The following is a 20,120-nucleotide window of genomic DNA, read 5'->3' as shown; positions in this document are numbered from 1 at the left end:
AGGAGTTATACAATTGTAACAATATATGGGAACTCAGTACTGGGGGAGAATGGATTTGGTGAGGGTAAAGGAAATTCCAGGGCCTATGGAACTGTATCATAAAATAATAACAATACTAAAAGTAGTAGAACAAAAAAGCAATAAAGAGTGATACGTTTGAAAAACAGTGATAGAGAAGGGGAGAGAGAAAGAGAAATCTTCCATCCTCTGGTCTACTTTCCCAAATAGCTGCGCTGGCCAGGTCTTAAAAAAAAGGTTTAGGGCCTGGTGCTGTAACCTAGTGGCTTAAGTCCTCGCCTTGTACACGCCAAGATCTCACGTGGGTGCCAGTTCTAATCCTAGCAGCCCCGCTTCCCATCCATCTACCTGCTTCTGGCCTGGGAGAGCAGTTGGGAGCGAGCCAAAGCCTTGGGACCCTGCACCCACATGGGAGACCCAGAAGAGGCACTGGGTTTCTGGCTTCAGTTTGGCTCAGCTCTAATGTGGCCACTTGGGGAGTGAATCAATTGACAGAAAATCCTCCTCTCTGTCTCTCCTGCTCTCTGTATATCTGCCTTTCCAATAAAAATAAAACAAATCTTAAAAATATATATATTTCTATAGGAAAGGCAGATTTACAGAGAGAAGGAAAAACAGAAAGATCTTCCATCCACTGGTTCACTCCCCAAGTGGCTGCAATGGCCAAAGATGAACCAATCTGAAGCCAGGAGCCTGGATCCTCTTCTGGGTCTCTCACTTGGTTGTAGGATCCCAAGGCTATATGGGCCATCCTCTACTGCTTTCCCAGGCCACAAGCAGGGAGCTGAATAGGAAGTGGAGCTGCCGGGATTAGAACCAGTGCCCATATGGGATCCCGCTGCATTCAAGGCAAGGACTTCAGCCACTGTGCCATCACACTGGGCCCATCTAGGTGTTGTGGGTGCTTTTCCAGGCACTACAGCAGGGATCTGAATTGTAAGCAAAGAATCCAAGACTTGCACCAGCACTCCAGGTGTGGTATGCAGGCACCACAGGCAGCAGACCAATATTCTGAGTCACAATACTGGCCCCCAAATCTTTTATTTCAAACCTGAACAACACAACTCTGTAGTTCCTACACTGAGGAATGAGATGTGCCTGGGCTTGGAGCTGATGTTACTGCTTTTTGCCAGCACTCTCATTCTGGGACAGGCAAATTGGTCAGTAGATGTTGGGCCAAGATCACCTCTTGGTTTTCTGTTTTCCTGGCTTTTTTTATTTCATGAGAAACTATGCCAGTGTTTATTTAAAAATTAAAAAACGGCATTTTGAAAGAACATTTTTCTAGTTTAAAGTCTTTAAGCTGACTTGAAATGCACCCTCCCCACCCATCCCATATAAAGAAGTCGGGTTCTTATGATAGGGAAGGGTGGGAACTCCTTTTCTGTGCCAGGAAGTATTCATAAAGTTCTTGTCCTGTTAAATACCATGGAGATCCCAGAATGTTAAGTGGAAGACAATCAGCTCATTAGCCAAGTGTAGTTATCTTTCAGTTGGGTAGTGCCTACTGCCAAGTTCAAGGACATGGACATCGAACCGCTCCACTGTGGCCGTGTATCGCAGTACCGACCCTTGCTTCCTAATGTCTAGAGTGTGGGTTCCCAGCTGCTGACACCACTGGGCCTCATGTGGCCAGGTCCATGTTGAGGACACTTCTGCTCAGCTCTCCCAGGGTCCACGTTCTGGAGTCCCTGCAGGGTCAGCTCTTCAGCTCAAGAGGACACGGCTGCCCATGACCCCTGAGACGCCACGGGTGTGTGGCCAGAGGTTGAGAGGAGAGCATGCAGGAGGACAGGAGTTCAGCTCCCTCAGATCAGTCCAGCTTGGGCTTTCACGTGAAAGGATCCACTTGTAAGAGTTTCCCACAGACAGTGGCGCTCAGGAGAGGCGTGTCAGTAGGGGTGGCGGGAAGGACTGTGGGAGCTGTGACGTTTTGCTGTGACACCTGCCCTCTCGTGGACTTTCACCTGAGGTCACATGTGCACAGGGGAAACTGCAGAGTGCTGCAGTGGGATGCAGACGGGGGTCCTTGACCCACCTACAGGTGCACATGGCCAGCAGCCTGGGTCAGCCCAAAGGAATTGACCTATCCTGGTCAGTTGCCTGGCCAGTTCCTGGATAAACCACAGCCCCTGGCATGTGAGTCACACTTGAGCCCGTACCAGCTGGCACTCTGTGTCCTCAGAGCCAGAGCTTGTCCTGTTATCGTAAAAGGACATGTGTCCATTCTGCTGCCTTGAGAGCAGGCACATGATGCTGTGTGTTGCTCTTCCCATCTTCCCCCACCGCCACCCAGCAGATTCCAGCTCTTCCTTCTCCCTGCCACCTTCAGCCACCCCAGCCTGGCTAGGTGGAAGGCATTGCCTTCTTCCATGGCATCTGGGCGACACAGGGCTCACTACTTCCCTGGCGGAATAGTAGATTTCATGCAACCTTCGCTTGTGTGGCAATTCCCCTGCTGCCCTCCGAGGGGGCGACTATACCCTGTGTTCCCTTTACTCGTCAGTGGTCATTTGGGTTGCACTGACAACCAGGGTCAGCTGGCCAAGAGGAGAAAGGCTGGTAGCAGTAAGTGCCTCTCTGAGGGCCCACAATGTTCCTGATGGCCAGTACTTCCCTTTTCCAACAGGGAGAGAAACAGAGGTGGAAGACCCGCTCGTACCCCCAAGCGGGCTGTCTCAAGCAGCAGTAGAGGGCCTTGTGCACTCAGTAGGAGGCTGCTGTCAGCTGTCGCAGGCTTATTTTAAGGCCTGGTTAGTCTACCCAGGACTCTCCTGCATAGGGGTATTTCTCCGGGAGCTTCCTTTCCTCTCTGGGCCATAGCGTGTGCTCCATTTCTGTTCTCTCTTATGAAGAACTCCCCCACCCCACCCCGGATGCTGTGGGGAGTCTGTTGCATGCAACCCTCTAGGAACCTGGGCTCTGGACTGCTCATTGGAAGCACAGGCAACCCACTGGGAGTGGGATCCACCACGTGGATGGAGCTCCTTTCAAATTCCTGTGCAAGACGTTCTGATCTGACATCCACAATGCTACCTTAACTGAGCCTTGGGAGCAGATGTAGTTATGCGACTCACTTCTCTGGTCAGTTCCAAGCTAGCCATTCCCCAGAGCAGCTCTATGCCTATTTTTCAGCGCGTGGACCCCCGTGAGGTGCTGTTCTGGCATCATTAGGTGTATTCTGAAAGGTGCTGCCACAGAACAGGGCTAAGAGGCACAGTTTCTAAACCCAGGTCAGGAACTTAATCTGTCTTCTCTTGTCTACAAGTTAAGGCTTACCAAGAAACAGAAGTCACATCATTAGTCGTGGTACAAATCTTACCAAAAATGCACCAAGAATTCCAACACTAGACACCTTTTCTTCAGAAGGGGCCTCAGGTTTCTTCTTGCTCAAACTGATGGAATGGGGCCTGGTTTGATTCAGTGACAAGAGTTTAGCCATACACCTGCTTAGCTCATATTCCATTTTCCCTGAAGCTTTATTCTGCTCAGAGCATCAGACCTTAGACAGTGTGAACAACAGGAGAAAAAGAGAAAAAAGAAGAAGAGGGCCCGGCGTGATAGTCTAGCAGTTAAAGCCCCGCCTTGAACGCGCCAGGATCCCATATGGGCCCCGGTTCTAATCCCGGCAGCTCCACTTCCCATCCAGCTCTCTGCCTGTGGCCTGGGAAAGCAGTCGAGGAAGGCCCAAAGCCTTGGGTTACTGCACCCGCATAGGAGACCCGGAGGGAAGTTCCTGGCTCCTGGCTTCAAATCAGCACAGCACAGGCCATTGCGGCCACTTGGGGAATGAATCATCAGACAGATCTTCTTCTCTGTCTCTCCTCCTCTCTGTACATCTGCCTTTCCAATGAAATAAATAAATCTTAGAAGAAGAACAGGAGGAACAACAAAAATCTGAGATTCTGAGCTGCAGTCGCCAAGGTCCAGCTCTGAGTCCCTGGAGGGTCCTGAACTCACTACCTCACTGAGTTGCTTCCCCACTGTCAGGAGGAGTCCTGGCAGTGGAGTGACTGCCCAACCCCTGCAACAACCCATCGAGCTTCTCAGTAGACCCAGGCTGCCCTGGGATCTCCTCAGCTTTGCAAGTGCCAAGAGCGTGTTTGCCTGCCACCTGTGTCCAGGGTCTGCTATAGGAGTGAGTAGGGTGAGGGTCTGAGGCTTCTCGAGGTGATACAGCCCCCACAGAGAGCACACGGGCTCTTCAGGTTGGCTCCACCCCAATACGTGCTCTTATTGCCCTCTGCCCGCAGGCACCTGGCGCTCTATGCCTACAAGCCCCAGAAGAACGACGAGCTGGAGCTGCGCAAGGGCGAGATGTACCGGGTGCTGGAGAAGTGCCAGGATGGCTGGTTCAAGGGGGCATCCCTGCGGACCGGGCTCTCTGGGGTGTTCCCCGGCAACTACGTGACGCCCGTCTCGAGGTGAGGTCCTGGGCTGACATGGAGGAAGGCCCTGCAACCCTAACACTGACAGCTCTTCTTGGCAGACAGTCCCCCTCCTAGTGGAGTTGGCATAGCCTGCCTTGCTGGCTGCTGGCTGCTGGCTGCTGGGAGAACATGAATGGGAATAAGGGGTGCTGGGCTCTGAGCAGGGATGGGAAGGTCCCCAGAGTGTTGTCTGCAGTATGCAAGCTGGTGTGTGCAGGGTGTGTACTCTTGTGCATGTGTGTGTGGCAGACGTGTGTGTACAGTGTATATACCACATCAGTATGTGTGACATGTGTTGTGTGAGTGTGTGTAGATGGCATTCGTGTGTATAAAGTGTGCTGTGTGTGCCTGTGGACATATATGTATGTATGGAATATGGCTACAGTGTATGTGAACATGTATATGTAGGCAACGGGGGTGCAGTTGTCCACTGTATGTTGTCATATACATGTTGCATATGATACAGAGATGTACCCATAGTATATATGCAAAGCAAAAATGACACATTCACAAAAGTAACCAGTGCTTTCATATATTTTATAAATCTCTATTTTATAAATATCACCTTACCGATGTGGAATTATCTCAGGATTTTTTTTTCACTAGTTTTTTTCACCAGTTTCAATCGAAACAGCCTTAATCATGGACTGCCCAGGCAGGCACAGCAGGAATTAAACAGAAGACGTGGCCCCTGGGTTTCTACCACCCTTGGAGCAAGACTGAGGCAGAGTAAACCTCCCCCAGACTTGGTCCTGCTCACTGGACTGACCAGTGTTTGTCATGGTTACTTAGGAGATAGTAGAGGAGGGTGCCCCCCCAGCCAGTGCTGCTTGCACTGTGCCCTACTTCAGAAGCTAACTGCCAAGAGCCTTGGGGGAACACACAGGGACGCTGCTGGTGATGGGAGCTGTCCACAGGCACCTGGGCTGCTTAATGGCTGTTCGCTGGGGTCTTCAGGATGTGTGAGAACGTAAACCTGCCCTTCCACATGGTGCTCATGGCCTGCCCCTTCCCCATGGTGCTCGTGGGCTGCCCCTTCCCCATGGCACTAGTGGGCTCTCCTTCCCCATGGCGCTCGTGGGCTCTTCTTCCCCGTGCTGGTGTCATGGGCTAGCTTTTTCAATCTGAAGTGTAGCTTGATGGTGAAGCTGCCCACCTCCCTGAGTGCTCAGAGGCATACAAGTGTAGATGACTGATACCAAGGCAGGGTACATTCACACCAGGCCATGGTGGGGCTTTGGGACATGACCAGAGTACCTCAGCCTGGCTCCTGCAACTGTATCCCTTATCCAACACAGTCAAGACCCCTGGCTGGACACTAGGCTTGGGCGGGGGGGAACTGGGACTGCCTGCATGCCCTATCAAATCCACACTGTCCACCTCCCGCCCCCTCTGCCTGTTGAGTTCAGTCTGACATGTCCTTCAATGCTATGTCTGCTTGCTGTGGGAAGTCTTGCCTAGTCACACCGTTCTGTGTTGTGTGCTCAGAATGCTGGCTCCGCCTGCCACGTGTCCTGAAGGGCCTGCCAGCATGTGCTAATCAATGGTCAGTTCTAGATGTGTGGAGACCCCTCACCTGCCAGCTCCTGGCCAGAGTCCATGTGTCCAGCATTGTAACCCTGGCTGCATGCATGCCATTTGCTTCTATGAGATGTGGCCGATTAAATGAGTAAAATCTGATAGTTCTGGTCCAAAGCTGACCTCAAGGGCCACCTACCCGTGTCGCCAGGGTTGGTACTATAGGGAGGGTTCCGGTTAATATTGTGGAGCTCCTGAGGTCACCCGTGCTGCCTGGCTGCACCCCTGCTCACGTACCTTATCAGTTGTTCATGTCTTCTGCCAGGTGTGGCTTCTGAAGAAACTCAGTGCTAGAGGAGAAGCCAGCATCACTGTGCATCTAACCTTGGTAACTGTGCTATTGTGAGGTTACCAGTTCCCCCAGAGAAGAAATCAGCAGGTGCCCCCTGTCAGTACCTCCCAGGTTCAGCTTCCCCAATCCATAAATATAAGTAAAGAAGTATTTATTTCCGTCTTAAAGAAGAGGGAAAAAGACAGGGACCTCCCATGCTGATTCATGCTCTGGATGGCCGCAAGACCCTCAGCTGGGACTCAAGTCGGAAGCTAGAAACTCAACCCACGTCTCCCACACGGGTGATAGAAAACCTATTACAGGAGCCATCAGTGTTGCCTTTGAGGGGGTGTGTTAGCGGAGACCTGGAGTCAGGAGCCAGAGCCTAGGCTTAAATCCAATGTGGTATATGGGCATCTTGAGTGCTAGGCCAGGTGCCTGTATCCATCTTCAAAAATTATCTCCTGAGGCGGAAGAGAGTTCAACAGGAAGTAAGTGCCATTTAATGGTTCCTGCCTGTGGCTGGCCTGCCCCCGAGCAGCTCTGAGAGCTAAGGAAAGATGGTACTGCCCTCGTGGTTCCCTTGGCTTTCCCCACAACCATCGTGTAGGAGCCCCCATTGGACACTGCCCCTTGAATCTCCCCTGTTGGAAGTCCTAGTCCAGTAGAGAGTGGCCAGCAGAGCTGTAACTGTTATTGTCTCAGGCGTGAGCTCCAGCGGACAGGACAGGAGATTACCCAGCTCCTGACAAAAGGAGGCCACCCTTGTCTCCTGGAGACAGAGCCTACAGAAGGTTCCTTGTCCCCAGCTCTGCTGTGCGTTGCACCCCAAAAGCCAGGACATAGATTTGGTGCAAGTACACGTGGAGGCTAACCATCCCTCTTCCTAGCTGATACATTGGTTCCTCATATAAAACTGATTTCAGCTGGAAGCTCCAAGGGTGAAGGGATACTCATTTCTGGTGTGAAACTGCAAGTTCCTCGACATCCCTTGTGAAGAATTCTCACTGGCTTGGCCCTTTCCTGTAGCTGGCAGAAGCAAGATGGTGCCAGGTGCAGAGGGAAACTGGCCTGGCCGTGGGTCTAGGGGCTCAGCTGTGTGACCGAGACATCCACTCTTCCTGCCAGTGTGGAGACACACAGCTCTGTTAAAGCAAAACACGTGCCCTGCTCCAAACATTGGATTGTTTGGAAGTATTCCTGTGCTTCATTTGCTCTTTCCTGAATGTTCACCTTGAATGTTGGCCTTCATGAAGCCTTTTGTGGAGAAAACCCCTCAGTGCAGCTCAACTGGGCATTGTCCACTCCAGGCACTGCCCTGGTACTGTGTTGGGATTTTGTCCTGGGGAGATTTGGTTGTTTCTCAGAGCCCACAGGTAAGAGTGGCTTTGCCAGCACCTGAGTGATGTGAGTTTATCTAAGCCTTATTACCAACTTGATTTTGTTTCACTTCCCTAGGGTTTCTGGAGGAGGGGCTGGGCCTCCCCGGAATAATGGGGTCGGAGGGTCTCCACTGGCCAAAGGGATGACTACAACCATGCACCCTGGTGGGGGAAGCCTGAGCAGTCCAGCCATTGCCAGCAGGCCTGCCCTGCCCCTCACCTCGCCACAGACCCATGCCCAGCATCAAGCAGCTTCCTTGTCCACCGGCACCTGTCAGCAACACATGACCCAGCCAACGGTCAGCCAGGCCCGGAATACCATCCCAACAGGTATGGATGCAATCTACCAGAAGATGAGCAAGGGGGTTTGTGGAATGAAATCAGGAGGCATATTTTGGCCCAGGTCTCAAGCAAGCCATGCAAGGGTGAGTTGTATATGCTTACAATCTCAGGTGTCTGTGGTTCTCTGGGAAGCATTCTGGCAGCTGAAAGGACAGTTCACACCACCCTTGTTCATACCTGCCCTCAATCTGGTAACCGGATGGCCACATGGATCCTCTTATACCAGCACGCAGGGTCTCCCAGCGAGGCAGCATCTCCCACATGAGCTGGTTTTGTACAAAGACCCCAGGGTTCCCTGCATAAAAATGATCTGAGCCTGGAAAGACTGATGGCTTTTGGTCCTACACCTTGTGGCATCATTTTCAATTAATAGGGTGATTGATCATCAATTGATAGGTTGGCTGTCAATCAATAGGCTGATACAAAACAGACACAGCACATGCTCATGCTGCTGTCCATTTCTCTTTGTGGTTCAATCCTGGGGGCATCACCTCAGCCACTTCATCTAGCACCATCATTTCCAGGCCCTCTGTTTAGACACTGACAGTAGAATTGTGCTGCGACTGTCATCTTTGACTTTGGGACTTAAGCACCCATGTGAGTTGAAAGCTAAGTCCCATTCAAAGATAAACCCATCTGGGAGCTCAGCTGGGGCTGGAGAGCATAGCTGAGGTCCAAACCACAGGCTGGTCCAGGAACTTGCTATAGAACCTTCCAACACCGTAGAGCTGGCCACATCACCACCAGAGTAGGAGGGCAGGACATGGAGCCCTTCTATCATGGTAGCCCTGACCTCCTGAAGCCAGCTCTGTCTTTCTCTGCACCTCAAAAAGCACCAAGGAGCATAGGTTCTTTGGAGCAGTGAGAAGCATTGTTTGTTAAATGAGTTGGCCAAAGACAAGCCTGGGCAATGTCTGCTGTGGAGCTGAGGCCGTTCCTAGTAAGGCCGAGGCTGTGTTTTCTCCCAAGTCACTACTGATGGGGTTAAGGGCATGAGAGGATGCTGCGCGTGCCCTCTCCAAGCTCCTCCTGTCTACCTATGTGACGTGCCAAAGTCGGCCTGCACGGTCATGTGCCAGCACAATTGTGGCATAAGTGGATGAGACAGAACTGTTGGCAAACCTGAATGTGATGTAATTTAACATAAATGTTTTATAATCTAGTCCATTCCAGCCGGTGTCTGGGGCTGTCAGGAAAGGGATGCAGCTGAACTGGGAGAGGTGAGGGTGCTGGTGGAGGGAGGGTCCAGGTATGGCACCTCCCATCCCAGGATGATGTGTGAGGACTTCCTGGCAGGCCATTTCCTATGCACTGCATACATTGTAGCTGTTCTCATTAATCATGTTAGAGAAGGAGAGTAGTCTGTGATTGAGTCTATCATATCAACAGATATTGCCATGAGAGGAGATGTTGCCGTAAGAGGACAACAGTTTACTGAATATCCCCAGGGGGCAGTGTGCAGCACAGCTGGTGTTTGGCACCTTGGGTGCAGAGGAGCCGGGCAGGGCCAGCCTGGCCCTATGGGGCTTGCAGTCATAGCACAGGGCACCAAGCTAGTGAGGAGACAGATTGGGCCTGACTGGGAGATAGCTGAGTAGAAGACCCAGAAAGACTAGAATCCAGGTCCACTTCACAGGCTCTTGGACTGGTGAGCTGCACTGGGGACAATGACAGCCCGGCCTGGGAGATACCACAGGGGCCCTGATTCTTTGAGGAAAAGTGATGACATGGTTTTGAGAGATGTGGGTGTAATGGCTGTGTCTACCTGGCTGATGGGGTGTTAAGACAATGAATTAAGAATCCCAGTCATTACAATAGAAGGCAACTCTGGCTTGCCCAGCCTGGTCTGTAGATAGGGGATAGACCCACGGACCTGTCAGGCAATAGATGGTACTGTGCCTGCTTCCATTCAGCAGATAAACTGAAGAGGTGCCCCGTGGAGCTCTTTGGTCGTAGGAGGCATGCAAGTGTTGGGAAAATGCCCTTCCTCGGGGGCTATAGGGGTAGGCTTTGGATTCTTGTGTCTGGCTTCATGCAGAGCAGTGTCCATATGCTGTAATGGTGGGATTAGCATGGGAGCAGCCGTGCGGGTGGTCTGAGCACTGCCCTGGTTATACAGTCTGCAAGACTAACTAACTCTTCCATCTTGGAGGTTCCCCAAGAGCCAACTCATGTTTCAGATAGATCTCTTTGGCTTAAACGAGCCAAGAATGAGTTCTGGGTTTATGCACACCTGGCTGACAGGACTCTGGGTAATAGTCCATTCCTGTACACTCCAAGAATTCTGGAGAAATGTTGTCCCACCCATCATTTAGCTCATTGGTATGAGATGACCTGCTGGTGTTTGTGGTAGCTGGAGCCTACCACAAATAGCTGGAACCTACCACCATAGCTGCCTATGGTGACAGCTATGGTGGTGTTTGTGGTAGCCAGGTGATTGGGTGATCTACACCATCACCAGTGGTGTGACAGGAGACATTGTCTTGACCCCAAAGCACCAGAAGCCAAGCCCCAGAGCACCCTCTGATCCTAAACACCTCATACAGCAGGCCCAGTGTGCCCCGTGGCGGGGGACAGCTGAGCAACCCATGCCCGGTGGTCAGTGGACACCCCAGCAAGGCCACCCCACCTTGTCTGAACAGTAGCCAGCCTGATGACTTTTCTCCTCCAAGCTGTGCTAGAAACATTCCAAATGAGAGAAAAATATGTAGCCCTGATAGTTACATCTCCCCCTAAACAATAACAAGCAGCATCAAAAGAAATTGGTGTGGCTGGGAGCAGTACAGCACAGGCCTCAGTTGTCCATCACCATAGTAACCAGGGTGGTGTGATGAGCATTCTCTGCCTTCAGTTAAATTTTATATTTGGAGAGAGGATAACTAAACAGCTCCCCCAGGACACCGCAGCCCTGTGCCTGTCCCCACACTGTTGCTGTCACAGTTAGGTTACTGAATCCTGTCAGGAAATTGAATGCCACTGGATTCCCACAGCATTTTCCACTTAATTCTGCATTTACAGAGAGAAAAAACACTGCTGACAGTATAAGCAATGGCTTGTTCACTGCAGTAATTGCCCATTTCAGCAGACCCCAGCCCTGGCAGTCAGGAGGTATTTCGACAATGTTCTCATCTCTAGCCAAAGTCAGGCAGTTTGACAAAGACTTAATTGCATTGGCCTTAGCATCCAATATGATTTGTTCTACATGATTAATGGTACTCTGTTCTGCCAGAGCAGAGACCCCCTGTATGGAGCCAGTGTTCCAGGCATCCCCATGTCAGTGATTGGCAGGGCAGGAGCCCTGCACAGTCTTGTTTTCATCAACCAAGCAGTACGAAGAATGAGCTGGCTGTCGGTGAAACAGTCTGTGAGAGCCAGGGAGATGAAAGCAACCAGACAATCCCTGTGTATGACCCAGTTAGTGAGAAAGGTGAGAACGCAGGGTGCTGTGATGGTGTCTGCATAGCACAGGTACAGCGTGAAGAGAAGATTTCTCAGTCTGTATAGAGAGGGAGGAAGGAGAGGGGGTGATGAGGAGGAACTCGAGGAAGGATACTGACTGGGATCCTCAAGTGTGAAACGAAGATCAGACAAAGCAGAAAGTAGGCTCCAGGCCAAAGAACCAGCAAGGGCAAAGGCATGGAGCTGAGAAGGCCATGGTCCCTGTCTTGTGAGTAAAACAGAGGCATGGAGGGACAGGTCCTTCTGTGTTGATAACCATTGGCATTGAAGCTGCAAAGTTGGTGGAACTCAGCGTATAGCAGGGTGGAGCATCCTATCAGAAGGAGGCTGCCTGAAGAATCCCAAGGCCAGTGGAGACAAGTACATTTGGAAACAGCAGGAAAAAAATAAATTACATGAAGTTAAAAAGCAAGGCAGGAATGGGAAACCTGTTTTTTCCAAAGGGAATTTGGATATTTATATCATCATAGGCCTTACAAAATGTCCATGAAATATATCATCCTGGTGCAGATTTACTGAACATTAAGTCACACCTGCAGTTGTCCTAGAAGGGCCGGGCCGAATGATTTTGTGGGTCTTCCGTGGCCTGTAGGCCAGATGCTCCCCACCATTGCTTTGGACCACGTGAAGGAATTGAGATTTTCATCCAGAGGACAATGGAACATAGTCAAGGGTCAGGTGTTAGTGTTCAGAAGATGGAGCTGAGTCTTCCTGAGGGACAAGGAGAGGCAATGGAACAAGAGTGTGTTAGAGAATAGTTTTTGAGACATAGACATCAGGCAACCAAAGATAGTGATACCTGAGGAGGTTGTAGGCTGCAGGATAGGAGGGACCGGGAGGCCCAGCACATTCCCGGACATGGAATAAAGAGGAGACTGCAGGACACAGCAGAGGAGAGAGATGTTCCAAAAGAAAATCTAGAGGCTACAGAGCATCCCCCCAGAAGATGAGCTGAGAACTAATCAGCATATGCCTATGAGAAAAGATTAGCATTAGCAGAAAAAGTGCCTGCTTTCACCAGCCAGACTGGGAAACAAAAACAAGTAGACCCAAACCAAAAGCACAGAACATTGAATAGTGCACACTAAAGGCCATGTCTTGGTCCATAGGAATGTTATCCCCAGGCAGAGCACTGCTTCAGTTCCCCACTGAATCTTAAAAGCAAAATTCAATGCTTGTGTCTCAGAACAAACTCAAGAATATGTTTAGTAATAAAAGCAAGCCAGCTCCAGCAACATAGAAGTCATAATACCGGTATCCAGTAAAATTTATCAGGCATGCAAAAAAACAGGAAGATATGTTCCACTATAATAAAGAGATCTTTCAATGTAAATAAGACATGAAGACAGATATTATAATTGCATTGCCTGTATTCAGAAAAGTAAATACAGGCATAGAGGAGTTATTGAAAAATCCAAATCACACTTCTACAAATAAGAAACAGTATGTTAGACCAACAGTGCATTAGGTTTGGTTAATGGAAGATGAGACATTGCTCAAGACAAGTAATAGTGAACTTGAAAATACAACAATAGCATCTATGAAAAATGAAGTGGATAGAAAAGAACCTGTACCAGCAATGGGATAACCACATATAGAAATATGAAATAAAATTTCCACCTTTCACCATCGACAAAAACCAAATCTGTTGGGATCGAGGACCTAAATATACACTCAGAAACCAACAAACTAACTTCAGTGAGAATGGCCTATATGGAGAAATCTAGTAACACCTGCTGGTGAGTGTGGGGGTAAAGGTACCCTACTCCACTGCTGGTGGGATTGTAGACTTATGCAGCCACCGTGGAAGTCAGTATGGAGAGGGCTCAGGCTGCTGAAAATCCATCTGTCACATGACCGAGCAGCAATCCCACACCTGGCAATATATTCAAAAGAAGTAATACCTACATATAAGAAAGCAACCTCTGAGCCTACGTTTATAGCAGTACAATCCATAATTGCAAAGACTTTGAAACAACCCAGATGCCCGTTGGAAAGAGGAATGGATAAAGAAACTGTAGTACATCTACTCTATGCAATACTACTTAGCCAATGAAAGGAAGGAAGTTCTACCACTTTCGACAAAGTAATCCCAACTGGAAGCCATTATGTTTAGTGAAATAAGCCAACCCCCAAAGGACAAATAACATATGTTGTCTCCTATATAATCCAATTTGCACGCAAAATACAAAATAAGGGGAGATATAAGGTAACAAATATTCAATTATATCCTCGTAAGTGAGCAGGGCAGTGGAGACTATGTACCAGGAAACAAAGATATGCTGTAGTATGCATCTCTCTTCCTGGATAAAGAAAGGACCATGTCCCCAATGAAACTGCGGCGTCCTTGACAACAAGATACCAGACTCCCTACCATTGCCTATACCTGCAGTGTCATGACACATGTAAGTGGCAGGGTGGTGGAGCTGTGACTGCAGCTGTAGAATATGGGGAAAATCAGGATGGGGGAAGGGAGAAGAAGGGGAGAAGCCCTATACCTACAAAACGGTATAATGGAAAACAAAAGTAAATTTGGAAAAAATAATTTGAAAGAAAGAATATTATTAAGGATTAAAAAATAAATCAATTCATTAAGGATGCATAACAATTCTAACTATTTATGGACCATAATAACAGAGCCTCCAAATACACCAGCAGTCACAGATAAAATGGTAAGGAGAAACAGACAAACCAATCATTATAGTCAGAGACTGCAGCACCTCAAAAGTTGATGAGGGAGTGACAGAAACTTGGCAAAAATATCAAACACTAATGCAGTATTATCACCAACTTGATATAACTCACATTTCTGGAACATTCCATCTTAAAACATCAGCGTACATGCTGTTTTTTGAGAGGACACAGCACTCAGCAAGATAGACCACATTCGCAACCACAATGGTGTTGACTTATGTGTTGATAACACAAATGATAGTTCACAACATAGTCCATCATCACCTGTACATCAAAGAATACATGGAAAGAGGCATTAGCATTTTCAGCTAAATGAATGAAAATGAAAGCCTATTGAAAAATTTTAGATGGCACTAAAGCAACAGTAAATACCCCCACTGAAAAACACAGATAAGTGTGAGATCAATAGCTTCTGCTTTCCAAGAAGAAAGTGGAGCTAGCTTGGTGCAATGACTCAGTGGCTGAAATCCCCGTGTTGCAGGCATTGGGAGCCAGTGTGGGCTCTGGTTTGTATCCCAGCTGCTCCACTTCCCTTCCAGCTCCCTGCTTGTGGCCTGGGAAAGCAGTTAAGAACAACCCAAAGCCTTGGAATCCTGTACCCACATGGAAGACCCAGAAGAAACTCCTGACTCCTGACTTCAGATTGGCTCAGCTCTGGCCATTGCGGCCACTTGGGGAGTAAACCAGCAGATAAAAATCTTTCCCTCTGTTTCTCCTGCTGTTTGTAAATCTGCCTTTCAAATAAAAATAAATCCTAAAAAAAAAAAATAAAAGAAAGAAAAAGAAAAGAGAGCAAGTGAGTCACAAAGGGAGTATAAAAGGTCAATAAAACAGGGAAAATTACTGAAACTGCAGAAGACCAGAGATGAAATTGGTCAACCTCTTGATGAATATACTAAAAAAGAAAAACACATTATCAGTAAGAGGAGTAAGAAAAGTGATGCACTGTAGCTTTTACAAGTTAATTAAGGATGATTCTGATAAATGCTTCACGCTAACAGATTTGAGCAATTAGATGACACGGATCCATGAAAGATAGTGAACTTGAGAAAAAGGAATGAAGTGAGGGGGAATCCAAAACCATCTCTGGAATCGGTATATTTAAGATCTAAAACGAAAAGAAGGAAAATCATACATGAACTAAAAGCGAAAAGGGAAAAATAAACAAACCATTACAAAGTCAAGGGGCTCCATCATTGTGGTACAGCACCCATGATGACAGCATCCCATCTCTAAGTGCCGGGTTGAGTCCTGGCACTCCACTAATTCATCTGGGAAAGCAGCAGGGGTTGGGCCAAAAACATGTTCTCTTGCTGTCCACATGAGAGACCTCAGTGAAATTCTGGGCTCCTTTGTGACAGTTTGGGGAATGAGCTATGAACTAGTGGAGGAGATTCTCTCTGTCTCTCTGTCTCTGTCTCTCTCTGACTTTCAAATACATAAAGTACATCTTCAAAATAAAAGTGGATGGCTATGAATAACAAACAATCCAGAAAAAAAATCCAATCTGCAGTTTCAGAGAAGAGAAATAGAAGATCCGTGAATAGAGAGAGATATACTTTGCAAATGAGAAGACATAACGTCATTGATATGTTTTGTTCTTAAAATATTCACTCAGAGATACAATGGAATGACATTCAAGAGCCCACTCCATTGTTTTTAGAAATCGGAAGTTTGGCTCTCAGTCATATAAGCTTGCAAAGATTCCAGAATAGACCAAAACAACTTTGAAAAAGAATAAGATTGAAAGACTAACATTGAGTTGGAGATAGGTGCCATGATTTAGCTGCACTTGGAGTGTCTGGATTTGAAACCCGCGCTCAATTTCAGCTTCTGACATGCGCTCCCTGGGAAGCAGCCGGTCATAGCTCAGGTAGTTGGATTTCTGACATTCACACGGGAGAGCTGGATTCAGTTCCTGGCTTCTGGACATTTAGGGAATAAACCAGCACATGGGACCTCTCTCTTCCCACCTCAAATAAATAATATAATCAATTAAATGAATGCAAAGCCTCTATAGGTCACATGAACTCAAGACTGGACGCAGTTGAGGATATAACTAATGGAACTGGAAATTCATATTAAAAAATTTACACTGAACAAATAAAACTGACAGAGCAGTGTAAATGTGCAGGGTTGAGTGTAGAGCTCCAAGCTACTTCTACCCAGGCTTTCAGAAACGGAAAATAGGGCACTATGGGAGGAGTAAATTCACTGGGTGAGTACTTGGAGTTCTCCAGAATGGGGAAGGTCTCCACCTAGAAAGTACAGACTGTGTCAATAGGAAAATAACCCTGAGTCCAACCCTTAAGTAGTTACCCATCGAATCAAGGCTACAGAGGCTAAGGAAAATATTAGCAGAGTTGCCAGAGAATAAACAGATGATTTACAAAGAAATAAACAGAAATGCCAGAAAGAGCCAATGTGAATGCAATTTTTAAAACCCTAGGTATAAAGAGAAATGGGAAAAGCAAGTCTGTTTAAAAGAGACAGAGACACAACAAGTGAAGCAGACTTAACTTCGTAAGCAAATTATGGAGTCAAAGCTAATAGAAGCTTTAATTCACGAGAGCAAGGGATTGGTCTGGTGGAGCCCTGTGCCCTTGGAACTGGTAGGAGGGGTGGGTCACTAAGGGGCAGCTTGGCCTGCAGTGATAACTGCGGAAATGAGGAAAAGAAAAAGCTGATGGGAAGTAGGTCACTCATTCATCCCACTATTTGTAAACACCTGTTGGAGGCAGACAGGACTTCCAAATGCTGCAGACAGAGCTTAAAGAATGCAGATATTGGGCCCGGCAGCGTGGCCTAGAGGCTAAAGTCCTTGCCTTGAATGCACCGGGATCCCATATGGGCCCCGGTTCTAATCCAGGCAGCTCCACTTCCCATCCAGCTCCCTGCTTGTGGCCTGGGAAAGCAGTCAAGGATGGCCCAAAGCCTTGGGACCCTGCACCCGCGTGGGAGACCTAGAAGAAGTTCCTGACTCCTGGCTTCGAATCGGTGCAGGACCGGCCGTTGTGCTCACTTGGGGAGTGAACCAGAGGATAGAAGATCTTCCTCTCTGTCTCTCCTCCTCTCTGTATATCTGACTTTATGAAAATAAAATTTATGAAAATAAAATAAATCTTTAAAAAAAAAGCATACAGACATCCCCAAATGTAATGCAGAGAAAGTAGCAAAGGGTTGGGACTGGAATGGCCTGGAAGACGACAGGAGTCTGGAATTCTGTCAGCCACTGTCATGAGCGGGGTGTCTCTTATGCATGGAGTATTAGCTCAGTGTCCCAGTGACTCAACTCTGAGGAATCTACAGTGGTACCTTGGCTGGAATTCCCTTCCACTCATTAAAAAGCTGGAGTGCCTACTACATGCTAGATCCCTTCCCAGGAATGTAGGATGAATTAAGTCAGTGTGTTAACTGTAGCGCTCATGGTACAGGGTGGCATATTTCACAGAGGCTATGACAAATCCACAGGAAATTAGAGGCTGGTTACACAGACTGGCAAGAGGAGCCAAGAGCCCTGGAGGACTTGATCTTTGAGGGAGGTTGAAGCTGCGTAGAAGCAAGCACACCATGAGGCCAGCTTGTGGGACATTATCTCTAGAAGGAGGGGTAAGCTGAGTCCTAATTCTGGAGGGGCTACCACATCACTCTGGAGGGACATGTGGTCAGCAGTGAGGACAGGCAATCTGAGTCTCTCAGGTGGAAGGTTCTAGCAAGACCCAGAGCCCAGGGTGGCTACAAAAAATATAAGAAGTGTACTTCAAAAGTCTGGAAAAAATAGATGAAAGAATCCACTATCCTGCTGGTGTGGGTCCTGGGCGGCTCCGGTGGCTGGGGCTCAGCCAACCACAAGGAAGCCTGGAGTGAGTTCCCAAGCCACACCTTCCATCTGACCCAGCAGCAGCCATTGCAAGCCTTGGGGAAGTGAACCAAAGGATAGGAAGTTGCTTCTCTCTGCCTTTCAAATACGTAAATACGCAATGTTAAAAAAAAGAAAAGTTAATTGTGATGCGAAAGTGTTTGAAACTCATCCATAGATTTTTTTTCATAATACATGTTCTTTATAAATCCTTGGTATTGCAAGATGAGGTTGGGGGCAGTAGCTTGGTGGCAGGGTTAGATCTTTCTGGAACATTTTCTCTTCAAATGCCTGTGGTTTGACAAAGTGAGGTTGCAGCCACATGGAGATGAATAAGGGGTGGCACAGACTGCATTTCAAAGAAAGGAACAATTGCTGTTGTTACACTGGTGGGCTGGTGGGCTGAGGTGAGGCAGATAAGTCACTCCAGGAGTTGCCACTGGAACCTTCTCCTGTGCAACTGTCTGCCCCGCTCTCCCTAACCCTGAGCCCAACCCCTAACCCTAATCCATGAAATGTGGATCCAGGTCCATAACGACGTAAATGCTCTGTGTTGCCCACCCATCTGAATATTTGCATTCTTTTTTGTTTTATTTTTTTAATCCTTATTTTCCTTTTATAGTTTTGTAGGTACAGGGCTTCCCTCCTTTCCTGCCTCCTACTTCTCCTGTCCCCATTGATCCCTGTATCTCACAATAATATCCTTCAGCCATAGTCTCAACTCCAGCCTTTTGCTCTTTATGAGTGTCATGATGTTGTAGGGACTCTGGTATCTTGTTGAGAAGGTGTATCGATTCAACAGTAGAGATGCATACTGCAACTTTTCATTCATTGCTGGTAACTGTCCTTTCCATTACTTCATTCATTTATGAGATTACAAGTGTATGTTTGCTTACCTTTGAATCTTTTCATTTTGTAATTTGAATGAAAGTTGTTTTATATCAGAAAGAATGTATTTTTTCTTTCCTTTTAGGAATGGCTTATTTCACTAAGTATAATGGCTCCCAGTTGGGATCACTTTGTTGCCAGTAGTAGAACTTCATTCCTGTTAATGGCTGAGTAGTATTCCCCAGAAATGTAGCTTCTTAGTTTGATTTAGTCCCATTTGTTTATTTTGGCTTTGACTACCTGTGCTTTTGATGACTTTGCTAGGAAGTGTTTGCCTTTGCCTATATCTTGGAGAGTGTTTCCTATGTTTTCTTCTAATAGTTGGATGGTTTCTGGACATAGATTTAGATCCTTGATCCCTTCAGATTTGATATTTGTATATAGTGAAAGATATGGGGCTTATTTGTTACTTCTTCATGTGGCTATCCCATTGTCCCAAGAACATTTGTTCAAGAGACCAACCTTTTTCCTGGGTTATTTTTAGGTCTCTTGTTGAAGATTTGTTGTTGTACATGTGTGGGCTGACTTCTGGAGTTTCTATTCTGTTCCATTGATCTTTGTTTCAGTACCAGTACCAGACTGTTTTGATTACCACTGCCCTGTGATAACGTCTTAAGATCTTGAAGATCTTAAGATTCTTCCAGCTTTAATTTTCTTCAGGATAGCTTTGGTTATTTGTGGTCTCCTGTGTTTCCAGATGAGTATTTTGCATCATTTTTTCCAGCTCTGAGAAGAATGTTGGGATTTTCATTGGGATCACATTGAATCTGTAATAACTTTTGGTAACTTGGACAGTTGGATGACGTTGATTCTACCAAACCAGGACCATAGTAAATTCCTCCATCTCTTAATGTATTCTATTTCTACATTTTTAAAAATGTTTTATGATTTTCCCCGTGGAGGTCTTACGCATGCTTGGTTAGGTTTATTTCAAAGTATTTAAGGCTCTTCTTCGCTGTTTTTAAAGGGGCTGTTGTTACTAGTTCTTTCTCAGCAAAGGAATTGTTTGTGTACACTAGGGCCATCAGTTTAGATTCATTTATTTTGTATTCTACTACCTTGTTAAATTTCATCCTGAGTTCTAGAAGTCTCTATTGAGTCTTTTCATTCTGCTCTGTATGGGATCATATTGTCTGAAAACAAAGATGATTTTAATTCCTCATTTCCAATTTAATTTCTTTTTCTTGCCTAATAGCTCT

General features: G+C 47.2%; 1 protein-coding gene across 1 annotated transcript in view; it reads left to right on the top strand.

Annotated features, from left to right (window-relative positions):
• SH3RF3 (SH3 domain containing ring finger 3) overlaps positions 1–20,120 on the top strand; it is a 309,589-nt gene that overhangs the window by 258,485 nt on the left and 30,984 nt on the right. Inside the window, exons 6-7 of the mRNA XM_058655460.1 lie at positions 4,272–4,442; positions 7,756–8,009. Of these exons, the coding sequence (XP_058511443.1) occupies positions 4,272–4,442; positions 7,756–8,009 (425 nt within the window). The remainder of the gene's footprint in view (positions 1–4,271; positions 4,443–7,755; positions 8,010–20,120) is intronic.

The sequence above is a fragment of the Ochotona princeps genome, chromosome 26 (genome assembly GCF_030435755.1).
Source record: "Ochotona princeps isolate mOchPri1 chromosome 26, mOchPri1.hap1, whole genome shotgun sequence".
Taxonomy (NCBI): Eukaryota; Metazoa; Chordata; class Mammalia; order Lagomorpha; family Ochotonidae; genus Ochotona; species Ochotona princeps.
Note: the sequence above shows the minus strand (reverse complement) of the source record. Positions and strands in the feature narration are given on the sequence as shown.